This window comes from Haemaphysalis longicornis, unplaced genomic scaffold, assembly GCF_048455015.1.
Source record: "Haemaphysalis longicornis isolate Haplotype H1 unplaced genomic scaffold, Haemaphysalis longicornis Haplotype H1 scaffold_9, whole genome shotgun sequence".
Lineage (NCBI taxonomy): Eukaryota > Metazoa > Arthropoda > Arachnida > Ixodida > Ixodidae > Haemaphysalis > Haemaphysalis longicornis.
Window position 1 is genome coordinate 75,144,986 of NW_027526460.1, and position 14,202 is coordinate 75,159,187.

At 50.9% G+C, this 14,202-nt stretch overlaps 1 protein-coding gene across 3 annotated transcripts in view; it reads right to left on the reverse strand.

Annotated features, from left to right (window-relative positions):
- Positions 1-13,968, reverse strand: part of LOC144151896 (neprilysin-1-like) — a 91,407-nt gene extending 77,439 nt beyond the window's left edge. For 2 of the 3 annotated variants that reach the window (XM_077683059.1, XM_077683058.1), the window contains exons 1-2: positions 13,565-13,968; positions 4,228-4,461 (exon numbers count right to left, since the gene is read on the reverse strand). In XM_077683059.1, coding sequence (XP_077539185.1) covers positions 4,228-4,461; positions 13,565-13,749 — 419 coding nt within the window. In that variant the 5' untranslated portion in view covers positions 13,750-13,968. Of the gene's footprint in view, positions 1-4,227; positions 4,462-7,637; positions 7,759-13,564 lie in introns of those variants that run through there. The other variant, XM_077683060.1, reaches the window with a different exon arrangement.
- Positions 13,969-14,202: the final 234 nt, after the last annotated feature.

Sequence of the window (14,202 nt, forward strand, 5' to 3'; positions counted from 1 at the left end):
GTCCCCGCCGCGGTCGCTCAGTGGCTCATTAGGGTATCACCCGACTAGGCGAGGGTACCCGCCGCGGTCGCTCCGTGGCTCAATTGAGGTATCACCCGACTAGGCGAGGGTGCCCGCCGCTGTCGCTCCGTGGCCCAATAGGTGACCGGTAAAAAGCGCAAAGGCTCATGGGTACGTCATCTGCTACCGGCACTTCCGGTTCGAGGTTTCTCCTGCCCTCCCGTACGCCGGCGGCTTTCACTCGCGTGTGTGCCTGTTGTTTATTTGTCACAGAGTGCGCACCTTTGAGAGAGGCCCCTAGTAGGATTAATCGCTGGTATTCATTGAATGTGCGATGCATGAGCGTTTTTTTTTTCAGTGGAAACAGATAAGCAACACGCACACACGCCCGTGAAAGCCGCCGGCGTACGGGAGGCCAGGAGAGCTCTCGAACCGGAAGTGGCGGGGCTCTGCGGGAGCAGACAATGTACCCATGAGGCTTTGCGCATTTTACCGGCCACCTATTGGGGTATCACCAGACTAGGCGAGGGTACCCGCCGCGGTCGCTCAGTGGCTCATTTGGGGTATCACCCGACTAGGCGAGGGTACCCGCCGCGGTCGCTCCGTGGCTCAATTGGGGTATCACCCGACCAGGCGACGGTGCCCGCCACGGTCGCTCAGTGGCAAAGGCGTTGTGCACTCTAAGAAGAAAGGGTGTGGTAGCTTCTCCCTTAGAGGTGAAACAGGAATGTATCATATGTTTCTCCCTAAGAGGTAGAAAGATTCTCCCTTTAAGAGGGAGGAGCGCGTTTCTACCCCTAGGAGTGGAGGAAGATTTCCCCCCTTCGTGAGCTAATGGAGCAGCGTTCCTCCCCTGGCGGCGCTACCCGAGCAAGGCTTGTCATGCGAAAAAGGCCTAGCGAGCTGATCAGTTTGAGGATCGAGGAAGGGCAAATACGTAGGTTACTGTGGTTGTGTGCGCTTAAAATGCGCTAAAATAACCAAGAAATTACCTAACGAGCACCAGAACTGCGGTTAGCACGCGACGTCGCCAATCGTATATGTGCGACTTCTTGCATTCGTCTCGCTGCGCGCCCCGCCTACGCGTTCAGAGCGAACGCGCCGCCGTAAACCAAGTAGAAGTCATACCGATTGCTTCCAAAATGCCGCCTTAATTTCCGAAAGTCTCGTAACCCCGCCGTTCACCGCACACGAGATCACAAGCATCCAATGCGGCCGTTTGAGAACAACCAGTTGTTGTTACTCGCCTTACCTTGCTACAACCGATGCATCAAAACGCGGATCGTCTGCAATCGTAAATCTCAGTGGCGCAAAGGCAATGCAGACAACACGAAAAACGTATCCGTCGCTGTCGCATCCGTCCGAGTGAGGAGATGACAATGCTCGCCCTCTGGCGTGCTCGAAGTTAAGCAACCGTAAACGTTTTAAAATGACCGATAGATGACGCAAAAAAAAAGTAGGGGTGGGGAGGGGCAGCTACTAAGCATCACCATCAGTGGGCACTTACATCAAGGCGTTTCCTTGGTTTCCTTTATGGATACCGTATATTATTATAGCCAATATCACAGAGGCCGCATGTGGGCGGGCACATATTGGGATGAAACATAGCACAACATAGTGACATACACTTCATTAAATGCACTGCCAACGCACAATACACGCAACACACAACATCGCAAGCATAATACACGTATACACCACAACATATAGCACACTTTTGACATGTCCGCATGATCACAACCCACAACTAAACATTGAAACGGCCGCAAAGTATTTATAACCCTGATCGCCGAGAATGCAGGTAGGAACAATGAGCTTGTTGCTTCTTTCGATTACCCACGGCAGTGCGTGAGCCTTAGGTGGGTTTTGTTATTTTGATCAAATGTAGCCCATGCAATTGCAAACTTTTATTAATTTGTCGTTTTGTAAGAAGCAGTAAAATAGCTCAAAGAAGAAAAAACATTTCACGAAACAGTACGGCAGGTATGTTTGGGTAATGACCCTCATTGCCTCGCCTTCGCTTTTTTAGCGTAGAGCGCACCGCTGGTCTGGCAACCATTCAGCCATGATGTTACCGAATGGGGCCCTTTTGTTGTTGGTAACTGATGCGTCAATATGCTGCGTTCCGTGCTCGTTGACGAAAAAAGGGGCAGTTTGCTATTACCGCTGACCTCTTTTACCCTTGGGCGTCAGTATAAAACGTCCACAAATGCAGTGGCAACGTTGAACAAGGCGCAGGCGAGTCGCCCACAGCAAGCATGCAGCGGTGCCCACAGAATGAGCTTCAAACACACGGCTGGCGAGCCGTGCGTTAGCGTGGCGGGCACATGGTAATAATAAAAAGAAGACAGCGAGAAAACAAGCAAGCAGCACACCGCAGGGGAGGTGTTGCTCATAGTCGTCGTATGCGCCCGATCGGCGAAAGCCACAGGGCATCGATGAACGGTTTCGTTTTAAGCGTCGGCGCCGACAGCAGATTGCAGACGACAGGGGAGAATATTTCCTCCCCCGTTTCGGTGTTTCGTAGAGGCCGTACAAAGGGCGCTACGTGTAATTAGCTAAAGGGAGAATCTCGCTGGTCCGGGGGAGAAAACCCTCGATTTCCTCCTTTTTTCTACCCTTTTTTCTTAGAGTGTGTGGTGGCGCCGCAGGACGTGAGTTCGATCGCAGCCGAGGTGGCTGCTTTTCTGATGAAGGTGAAAAGCGAAAACGCCCGTGTGTTGGGATTTTGGCGCCCTTTAAGGTCCCCAGGTCGTCAAAATTAATCCGGAGTCCTCCACCACTTCGGCACACCTCTTAGCCTAGGTGGGGCTTCAGCGCGCTAAACCCCACAATCAAACCGACCAGGCGAGGTTAAAATGCTGCTCGCCTGTGCTCTATCGCTCAGGGCCGGTTGGGCTGTGAGTGCGTGCGCTTTAGCGCAAGCGAACCACGTGACTAACTGCTGCCTCACCCGCCCTTGGTCCCTCAGTCTCGACATCAGTGGCGCGCCAGATGTGCTGTTTGTGCGCGCGCTTCAAAAAAAAATTGATGAATTCATTCATCCAGTACGTATAGCTGGACGGAAGGCTGCGAAATCTCAAGCAAAGGCATGTTTTTACGCACGACTGCGTGCATAGCCTTTGCTTTTGCTCGTCATAACTAGGTTAGAATCTATTTTTAATGCGCAGCACTTTGGCGACCGCTACTGCGGTTTGCGGGTGACAAGGGCGACGACGTTGCAACCGAGCGAGCGAAGAAACAAAACGACGGATTAAAGAATGGCGTAAGTGTGAGGGGTTGGCAGTATGCTGATCCCACACGAGATTGTCGTCGAAGTGTCGGCAAAAGTGTAAGGGGGGGGGGGGGGTGGCACACGCTGGTATGGCGCCATCTCTCTAAGTGCCTCCGCTCCACTTTCGCCAAACGACGGATTAAAGAATGGCGTAAGTGTGAGGGGTGGGCAGTATACTGATCCCACACGAGATTGTCGTCGAAGTGTCGGCAAAAGTGTAAGGGGGGGTGGCACACGCTGGTATGGCGCCATCTCTCTAAGTGCCTCCGCTCCGCTTTCGCCAAGCGTCACCGTTGAGGAGCGCTCTCCCCCTTACACTTTTGCCCGACGCTCCCCCTCCTTTCATGGCTCATCCGAATTACGTGAAATTTGCGCGGGAGGTTCAAAGACGATTTTCAATAGCATGCTCGGCGGTGACGACGTACTGCGAGGTAACGGCAGAGTAGCTCGTGATGCGCCGACTCCGAGACGACAGCAGTTCGCGCTGCGCACAAATGTCGCAATAAAGAGTGTATACCACTAGTGCTTTTTCATTTGTTAAATTGAATAACTATTTACTTATAATAAGTAACCAGTGTTGCGTAAAGGTGCATTAAAATAAAAGCAATAATGCACGTAACAAACAACCAAACCTAGATATATAAATGCAGATTCCGCTTACATGGTGACACAACGAAAAGATACTCTCCCAGCACGCCGAAGTGTGAAAACTATACAAGACGAACAACGAAAATTTGCAAAAAAAATTGGTATAACATACTTAGGATGTCAAAAGAGTGCGATTTTATGACCCATCAGCGGTTTTAAACAGTGCGAGTACGTGACAAACCGCGCTTTTGCAGGTTCTTGTCCTTTTCAAAACACAGGCATTCAGATTGTTGGAGAAATGAAGCCGATGAAAGCGCGCTTACCAGAAGTCTATCTTAACATGGTATTCATATGCAAGTACATACTGCGCTGGTTCCCCCTGCGTGGCAGTTGGCTGCTGCTGGTCCCCGGTGCCGCTGCGCTCACGCGAGGGCAGCGAAGATGTGCGCGCGCCAGACGAGGGGTGCGAAGGCGTGCGTGACCGGGACGAGCGCGCGGAGGGGTGCGAAGGGGTGCGTGACCGGGACGAGCGTGAGGAAGGCTTGCGCTTCTTCGCCATCTTGCCGGCCGTCCTTCCTTCTGCCGCAGCTACTCGTTTCCTGCAACGGAGAGTGCCTTTAAAATTGAATTGAATTTAATTTATTCCTGCATAACGAAAAAAACAAACGCTGAAAACATTATAGGAGGAGGTAACGAAGTCAGCGTCTGCCGAGGGACCTCCTATATCTAATAATAGGTGGGGCAACGGTGCGATCAAGGGTTCAGTTGTTTAGACTAGTACGAAACGAGTGAAAACAATAGCAGTATAAAAACAAGCAAACTGATACATCATAAATATTGCCACATAAACAACAGGTTACAGAATATACATATCGGTGTCCAGACATGGTGACAAAAGTGCGCAATAAAGAAACACGAACGCGAGTGTACAATATATGGAGAAAAATATATATATATGTTACAGAATATATATGTGGGTTTTCACAATACGGTGACAAACTTCACAATAAATTGGAAAAAAGTATGCGTACAATAAATAAACAGAAAAATACGAAAGAAAAAAAAAGGAACAATACAAGGTGCTACGGATAGCAGACAAGATCAAGTCAAAATAAGTCTTAGGCACATTGATCGTTTAAACATTAAACAAGACAGTTTTTAGCACGACGAAAGAATATGCGTTGATAAGGGATATTTTAATGCGATGGGGCAAGGAATTCCAGCCTGATACGCCAGTAAATATGGTAGTGAACTTCCCATAATTAGCTCTCGCCTCAGGTAAGAGCGGGTTATTGTGCATTGAAAATCTAGTGCAATTAGTATTAGCAAGGTGATCACTAGTGACTCCATCGGTGTGTTTCGCCACGAACGAGTCTGTGCATAATTACGAATAGTTAAAGGCTGAATAACTGATAAGGGGGGGGGGGATATTTAAGTTGTAGCGACACTATCGCCATCGTCCCCACCAGTAGCCGCATCCACTTCACGTCTGCTTCCTTCAAAGTGGTTACCCGGACGTCCCGCTCCTGTCACCAGGCCAGCGGCACACCGACATGGTGACGTGTGGGGACCCACCGATACCGGAATTCCAGCCACGCAACATCCAAGGTTGGTTTATCAAGCTTGAGGCTACGTTCTCGCGGAACTACACCCCAATACAGCCGTTCAAGCACTCCATCCTTTGGGAGACGCTACCTCTCGAGCTCCGCTGCGTCCTCGCCCTACCACCGCCCAGCCAAACCCCCTACGACGACCTTCGCGCTGCCGTGCTCGCGCACTACGGCCTCACGGACGGCCTGTTTCGGCCTGCAACTGAAGATGTGCCGGCACGCTCCACGCACGCATCGCCGCCGCACATTGCATGCTCTTCGCCATCGGCATGATCCCCCGCCACTAGGGTTGTCCCCCTGGCCCCCACCTCCATCTCGGCAGCAGCGCCGAGAAGTCCAGATTCTCACAAAAGCATGACGCGCCCCAGACTCCGGTGCTACACGACGAGACGCCAGACGCAACGCGAGAGCTTACGTTCCGTTTCGCTCTCTCCCGTGTACGCGCCTTCGCGTAGTGCGTCGCCCTACGACAGTGCACAGCGTAAGACGTTTTCTTCCCGTGATCCTTTGTCCTGATGTATATGTAACCTCAGTATTTATAATTAGTTAATCATTTAAAAATTTTTCTGTTTACCCTTTCATTCGAGCCGCGACCTAGCTAACAGGGCGCAGTCGACAGGATCAGGATTTGAGGCCACGGGAGGACGAACGGACGAACAGACGAGCGACGTGGACGAACCGCATCACGACTACGAGAGTGCGGCAGGCAGACGTGGGGCACCGGCGGACCCCACGCCAACGGTGGTCGATCCACTGCTGACTTTAACGGAACGCTAGGTCCTATGTTCAACGAAGAAACGGCAGTTCGTGAGCGCACGACGATTACGAGGGCTTCCCTGCTCTGGCCGTAAGGACGACGTCGTCTCGCATCTTTTAGTGGACAATGAGCAACGTCGCCAGCTCTCCAAACGAACGAATGCGCCAACGATGATTCAACCGCACTGCTTACAACGACAAACGACCGAGGAACTTGCAAGCGGCGCTGTTTGTGAGGAGGATGCTGCGTGAAGAACGAGAAAGTTTTCTGAGACAACTGGCGAGAGTTAGCCGCACTCTTGCCACAGTGCCTGAAGTACACGAGATCCAGACACAGGCACATGAACGACGGCACGCACACCAACGAGACGACGCATGCAAAACTGTAATTGCCTGCTCAGCGGACCTCTCCCAGGTAATGACGAGATCACGAAAACACGCTACTCTGACACCGGGCCAATCGACGAGCTACATCGCCGTCGCGCAGGTCATTCCAAAAACGAGCAACGAGGCGCGCAACGTACGCAGCTCGCATGAGCCAGAAAGCATCACGTGCCTGGCACCCGCTCTTCCGGTCCAGACGTACACGGCCGAAACGCTGAAAGCGCGGAACGCAACGGGGCCAGTACGTACATTTTCCGCACATGCTGTCCCGGCCCCCGTACGCGCAACCAACGACATAGCATCCGGATTTGTGGATAGGCCACGACGAGCGAGACCCACGGCGCACGGAACGCACCATACGTGGCGAATGATCGCACACCAATATTAGGGGAGTTTCCCAGGAAACATTAGGCGCACAGCGCACTAAACACACCAGAGGTGACGAACGACATCTAACTTAGACCGGTGGAGATGACCACGGCGAACGAAATGCAAAGCGCGCGGAACGCGACCAAGCCAGCACACACGCAGCATCCTCCGCTCCCGGTGCTGCTATCCGGACAGGGCCAGGGAATGTCACAACCGAGAAATCAACCTTGCCACAAGCAACAAATAACTCAGCGCACGTGGTTCAACCCTACCGGAACGTACGAGCTCTCCGGCACCCGCTGCTCCAACTCGAGTCCAGCGAACGAACGACATTACACTCGTGCATGTAGGTCCGTCAACGAGCAACGACAAGGCCAGCGCTTGCGGCGCGTCCTAGCCAGAACGTACCAAATCACCGGCACCCGCTGCTCCGATCGAGACTCGCATGACAAACCCCATTTCCCACAAGAGGACGCAACCGCGAGCAAGCGGACTCGGGACGAACAGAACGCTTTCGAGCCTGCTTGTACGGGAGAGATAGCGATTTTAGCGTTCTCGAAACAACGGGCGAAGGGAGAGCTCTTGAGCGACGACACGGACACGGCAAGAACGCCAACGAATGAGCCCGACCCAGACGAAGGCATCGAAGACCCTACCGATGAAGTGACGCTTACGACGCCAAGGAATGTGGGCCGAACGGACGAGATGAACTATGCCCGCTTCCCCACCGCAGCGGTTTCACTTTCGAAGCAACCACGGCGAAAGCGAGCACGGAGCCGCAACGATTGTGACCGATCCGCCACGTCACCCTACGACAACACCACGCCACCGCACGCTAAACGAATAGCCAACCGGCTCCCGCACCATACGCAACGCACACCTTAATCGAAGCAACTTCCTCAACGCGCCGAACTATGCCAGCGTAGAAAACGGCCGTCTATGCTCCCACATGCATCAAGCACGCAACGAGCTACAGGAACACGATCGCCGACAGAAGCGACGCGACTAACGCAACGCCGTAAACGCTGTGAAGTTCAGGTCCGACGAGGTGAATACCTCGGGACACACATTAAAAAACAAGCCGATTTGATATTCACTGAACTTCATCGAGATAAACGCCCTGTAACGAAGTTTCTAGTATTCGGAACAACAAAAAACAAACGCCAGCATTCTGCAACTGCGAATAAGCGGACACGAACGGATACGAACGGACGTCAATCTACGCGGACACTTAATTGTGCCTGGGGGTATTGAGCATTGAGTTGAGTATTCGTGAGTAATACAAATTGAGTACTCATGAATACAGATTGAGTACTCATGAGTATACTCATGAGAACAGATTGAGTACTCATGAGTACAGATGAGTACTCATGAGTATAGATTGAGTACTCATGAGTACAGATTGAATACTCACGATTACAGATTGAGTACTCATGAGTACAGATTGAGTACGAATACCCGTGAGGACAAATGAGTTTGAGTGCAAGTGAGTACGTTTTCAAATGAGTATGTGATGATTGAGTATGAGTGATTTTGAGAACAGGCGAGCTTTTTGAGTCAGTTGGATTGAGTACCGCATTAATGAAAAAAATTGTGAATGAGTTTGGGTGAGTTTTTTCTGTTTTGCCGACCTATGCACTGCACAGTCGTGACGAAGGTAATAAGTACCCGTACGGAGCACAATTTGCGCCGGAAAATGTTTCTGCTTCAGCTTTTATTCGCCTCAACACATCCCCAACTGAACGTGTCCACCAGTCGGATCGTGCTGTTGAAACACTGGTTAAAACTGTCTACCTAAGTGACCCTCGTTGAAATCTGTCGGTCGCTCTAGCATTGGCAGCAGCAATTACTGTAGCATTAGTAATGACTGCAGGATGAGTGTTAACGTCATTAGCAGAAGACGTTCGTAGCTGGGTAAGCTTAGTATAGCAATCCGCCGCGGTGACTCAGTGGCTAAGGCGTTGTGCGACTGAGCCCTAGGACGCGGGTTAGTTCCCAGTAGCGGTGGCAGTTTTTCTGTTGTAGGCGAGAAGCGAAAACACCCGTGTGTCTTGACTTCGGCCAACGTTACGATCCCCAGGTGGTCGATATTAATCCGGAGCCCTGCAGTACGGCACGATTCATAGCCCAAGTGTAGCTTCGGCGCGTTGAACCTCACAATCATAATCAAGTTCAGTGGAGCACGAATAAACAGTTCCGGTTCAGTAAATGAGGGCTGAGAATTTTTTAAGTACGGCTGTAGAAGATAAAAAAGCCGAATCGTTATCAAAAGATTAGAACCCGTATCTTCCGAGACGCACAATCTCTAGCCTAACACTCGTGACTGTGCTTCCTGCCCCGGAGAAGCCATCCTCAGATTTGTGGTTCTGCAGTTTTAACAGCGGGGTCGACTCTTTTCGTCCGTCTGCTGAAGGTCCGGCGTTACGCAGGCGCGTGGGTAGGAGCAGATTCCCAGGCAGTTTCAACAGCGGGGTCGACCCTTTTTGTCCGTCTGCTGAAGGTCCGGCGTTACTCAGGCGCGTGGGTAGGAGCAGATTCCCAGACTCGCCGGGGGCCTCAAAGTAACCGGGTTTCCGACACACCGATAGAGGGCGCAATGATCTCGCAGTTGCGGGTTACCAGGTTTCCGACACACCGATAGAGGGCGCAGTGATCTCGCAGTTGCGGGTTCCTCTTCCTACCGCTATCGGAGGGAGAGGGGAGGGAGCCTTCAACTACTGACGTTTAGTTGCCTGATTTCTTCGCGTGAACCCTAGAACTTGTGTGGCAACGGCGCTGCCGTTCCCCGGCAAGCGCCCGTTGACTTTCGAGGCGACAAATGAAAACCACCGCTTCGCTGTTTCAGCGGATTAAACAGTGGCCATGTTTTTAAAAAATGCCCAAACCACTCATTCATTCGCGGTGAATTTTTTTAATTCTGATACAATTTAGAGGTCTTTGTATTTGAAAGAAATTTATAGACCGGTCTGGCTGGACTCGTTTTTATCGAAACACCTCCCTCCACAAAAAAAAAATCTATCCATGACATGTTAAAGATCGTGCAAAGTACTTCTTTGAACCGTATTAAGTGCGCTTTCGATTTCTTCAACACAAAGGAGCTAACAGGTTCATCAAACATTTCGCAAAAAAATAAATATGCAACGAAAGGAGTGAGTATTTCTTTTTTAATTTTTGCAAAGTTGCTGCGGTGCCAATGCAACAAACTGTGCAGGTATATTGAACGTCGCTGGAAATCGGTATTCAGCGCCTTCCATGCTAAGGTATTAGCAATAAGTGATTTTAGGTCCCCTCGACGGCAGCTGCAGTATTAGGCGGGCTAATCCAGTTTAGTTCATAAATATTTAGTGAGTGAGAATCACCTAGATAAAGGAACTAAACCGTCAAAACGAATATTTACGGGGAAATATCCTGCCACAAATACAATTAATAATAGACTTCATGTATGGTGAGGGTTAAAGGAATTTGTTTTATTGTTTGTAGAAGGTGGTTGATTGATTGGGGGGTTTAAAGCCCTGACGCCTCGCATGCATTGGCTATGAGGCGCGCCGTAGCGGAGGTGCCGGATTAATTTTCCCAAAGTCGTGATCTTCAACATGCCCTGAAATCTGGACACAGCGCTTTCAAATCTCGTTTTCGCTTTTCGCCTCCATCATAGAAGCAGCCACCACGGCCGGGATTCAGCCCGCGTATTCTGGCTCAGCAGCCCAACGCCACTGATCCACCGCATCGGTTCATTGTAAATCAGTTTCCAAGCATATTAGTGTTTGAGAGCATATAGTTCCCTCTTCACCCATTTTTTTCGCAACACGGCCGAACAAATATCTACAAAATGCGCTGGAGGGAGTTAAGCTCTTAGGCACAGAATATTCCGATTAAAACGTGAGCTCACGCGCTTATCATTGAACCATGAAGCGGAGCTTGGAGCGTTAGCGAAAAGGAAATCGGCGGCGTGTAGTTGCGCAAAAAGTAAAGACTGCTGCTGTTGACTAGACTGGACGAAACACTAAGCCAAGTGGAAAAAACATAGGGAAGAGAAAACGGTGCAGTTAATATTTGCCGTTACAATGTCGTGCTTTGAGGTAATTCATGGAGGCTACGGAAACCAGGGGCCGAATTCTCTAAAACGACGAGTCGTCGCTTTGAAACGACGGGGTAGCGCCATGCAAATGCATGTGTTCTGGGGCTGGGGCCGTCGCTTTGGGGCGACCCGCAGGGGCAATCACCGCAGAAAAGCGCTGTGCCAAGGGCGCGAAGCGACACCCACTGCCCCCCCGTCGCTTCACTTGTCGCTTCGAGCCCTTGCCACGGCGCTTTTCTGCGGTGATTGCCCCTGCGGGTCGCCCCAAAGCGACGGCCCCAGCCCCAGAACACATGCATTTGCATGGCGCTACCCCGTCGTTTCAAAGCGACGAGTCGTCGTTTTAGAGAATTCGGCCCCTGGGCTGCATCATTCAGTGGCGTACGCACGGGGAGGGTGAAGACAGCCGTAGACCCTTCCCCCCCCCCTCCCCCCAACCCGACCTCCTGCAAATGTTTGGCTTTTAGAGGACGAATGAGTTCACCGCGGATGATAGAAAAGCAAAGTGGAGGCCCTGACGTCACATGCACTGAAGCCGGTAACGCCATTTGGGAAGGTCTGCTTGCTTATATTGTGGCTTACTCGCCACCGCCTCTGTCTTCGTCTGCTCCCTTTGCGCCTACTAACCATTGGATACTGCTTGCGCCGAGGCCGTCACCTAGGGCCTGTGTGTCCGACCTATTGCCGCCGTTGCTACGACGCTGTTACCAGCAACCTCTTATAAGAGCGGGACAAGGCCGCGGGGATTCCACTACACCTCTCGCGAATTAGCCCATGGCTAGCGGGTCCTCTCCTAAAGTTCTTTTTTTCTTTTTTTTCCTCCATGCAGGCCGCTGATTCTGTGTTTCATCAGACAGCGGGTACCAAAAGTTATGCTTGTCGCATATGATACCGTAATAAGGCTACTGCGGCTTCGATGACCGCTCACACCATATTGATGAGCCCTATTACAATTCCCCTGAAAAAATCAAAAGAAAAATAAACAATCCCAATTTTTCCCAGAGAACGCCCACTTCGTCCCGAAGTCTTATTTTTAAACCCCGATTCGAATCCCCTTCTTATTGTTTCTGAATTGATTTTTTTTCTTTTAATTAAGCTATTCATTCTCATTTCGTTTATTATAGTCCTCCTCACTTTCCCGTACACGAAATCGGAAGCGCACAAGATGCTGTGACTATACGTACATTTATGTGTGTATGCCAATGTGACAATTAAGTTACTCGTGACCTATAGGGAAAGTTAGAAGAGGGTATGGCTGTATTGTTCTTGTTGTTGAGACGTTTAAGTTTTTCGGTGTTTTTGCTCCATTTGGGTAGCGCTAAGGACTGCCCTCGCAACCGACATTCTACACCGAAAAAAAGACAGTACAAGAAGCACAAGGCAAAATGCTCCAGATATGCGAGAACATAGGGCCATTAACCTGCGTTTCATCCTGCAAAACCAGAACAAGAGCTTCGCTTATTGAGCGCTATTTATTGCAAGAGCCGCTGTTTAAGGCTGCGCCTAATCTCACGGCAGGCGTGAGAATCACGTCCGGGAATTCTGGCAGGCTTTCGTAAAGGCTGGCTGGCCCAAAATTCGCTGAATATAATTACCTCCCAACGTAACCTAAGCGTACGTGTATCACCTACCCATATCCAGCCCAACGGCAACAAACCTAACGTAACCCAGCCCAACGACGAAGAAAACAACCTAATCTTTTGACATAGTAATAACCGGAATAAAAAAAAAGCATTGACAAAGTCACGACGAGCGAAAACATTAAACATTACGAAAGCTAAAACAACACAGCGTCCCCGCTGCTGGATTTGAACCTGAGCTTTCCCGTTTAAAAGCAAGTGCCGTACCACAGCGCAACGTGACCAGCTGCAGAAACATTTCAGGGAGTACTTGCTCCATAGAATCTCGGGATAACGTGCTTAGCCAATTAGAGCGACTGTCGTAAGAAATGCCTGACGGTAATTCTCACGGTTCGCGCGATAATAGACACTACCGCTGTTTAATCTCCTGACGGTTGGCCATATATAAGAAAACAAGTGATGTGACGACGGCTCATGATCGGTGGCTGATGCGGAAATACCCTCCAGGAACCTCAGGAACTACTTCACCTGGCGGCTGCCGCATCATGGTACGTTGCTGCTATGCTATGCTATGAGGTTTTAGGGGGATAGACGGGTGAAAAGTGCCCGAAACTGTCTGGCGCGGGGTGCCGACACCTTATCAGTCCCGTGAGGGGTGGGGAAGGGAACATGAAAGGAGCTGGATAACGGGAAAGATTAGGAGGAGATTTAAATATGGTGAGAGCTAGAAGTTCGTATCGGGGAGGGCGGCAACTGCAATGCGAGTGCGCGCAGGAAGAACGCCGTGCGATAGGGGTGCCAAAAAGGAAAAAAGGAGATCAATGGCGGCTGTAAATAGAAGTCAATGACTGGGGGGAATGCGGAAGTAGTGCCCATAAGAGTACCTCGCCTCCGGTGGTCGTGGAGGCAGATACCGTTAACGTACCAGTATCCGGTGGTATCCAAAGAGGCGCTTGGCTGGTGACGGCTGGCCACGAGTATCACAGACCTGGGAAGGCAGATGAACGGGACCAGGGCGTTCCGAAGGTTGGCGCGTGCACGCGAGCTGGACACCGATGATGCTGACGCCCGCGATGCAGCTCGCACGTTCCAGCCTGAAAGGGTGGTCATTAAAGATAATGATGATATGGTTGGACAGCATAAAAATGCCTGTACCCGCTCATTTCAATTGTCACAATTGCAACAGCGCCATCAGGCTCTCTTTCACGTGGTGCAAACCGCAGTATTGCAGCTGAGTTGCACATGTCTAACGCCCCAGTTATTGCGCCCGTCGGGAACGCAAACTCGGGGACTTGTATTCAGCGTATAGAACATTTAAAAAAAGAAACTGTGTTGATTCCTCTGTCATAGGAATTGGTAAAGCACGAAAGTGAAATGTGCGGCGAAATCTGCAGCGAAAGGAGCATGACGTGTGGGATGGGGGCTGTCTTGTCGGTGTACTTGGCGAGCGACGTCACGCTAGCGGCTCTTCTGGGAAGGTGCGACCACTTCGGTCTTGCTCCGTGGCGTATACGGCAGATGGTTGCGCTGCGACGAGCTCAGCTTGTGGTACGCGAGAGGTAG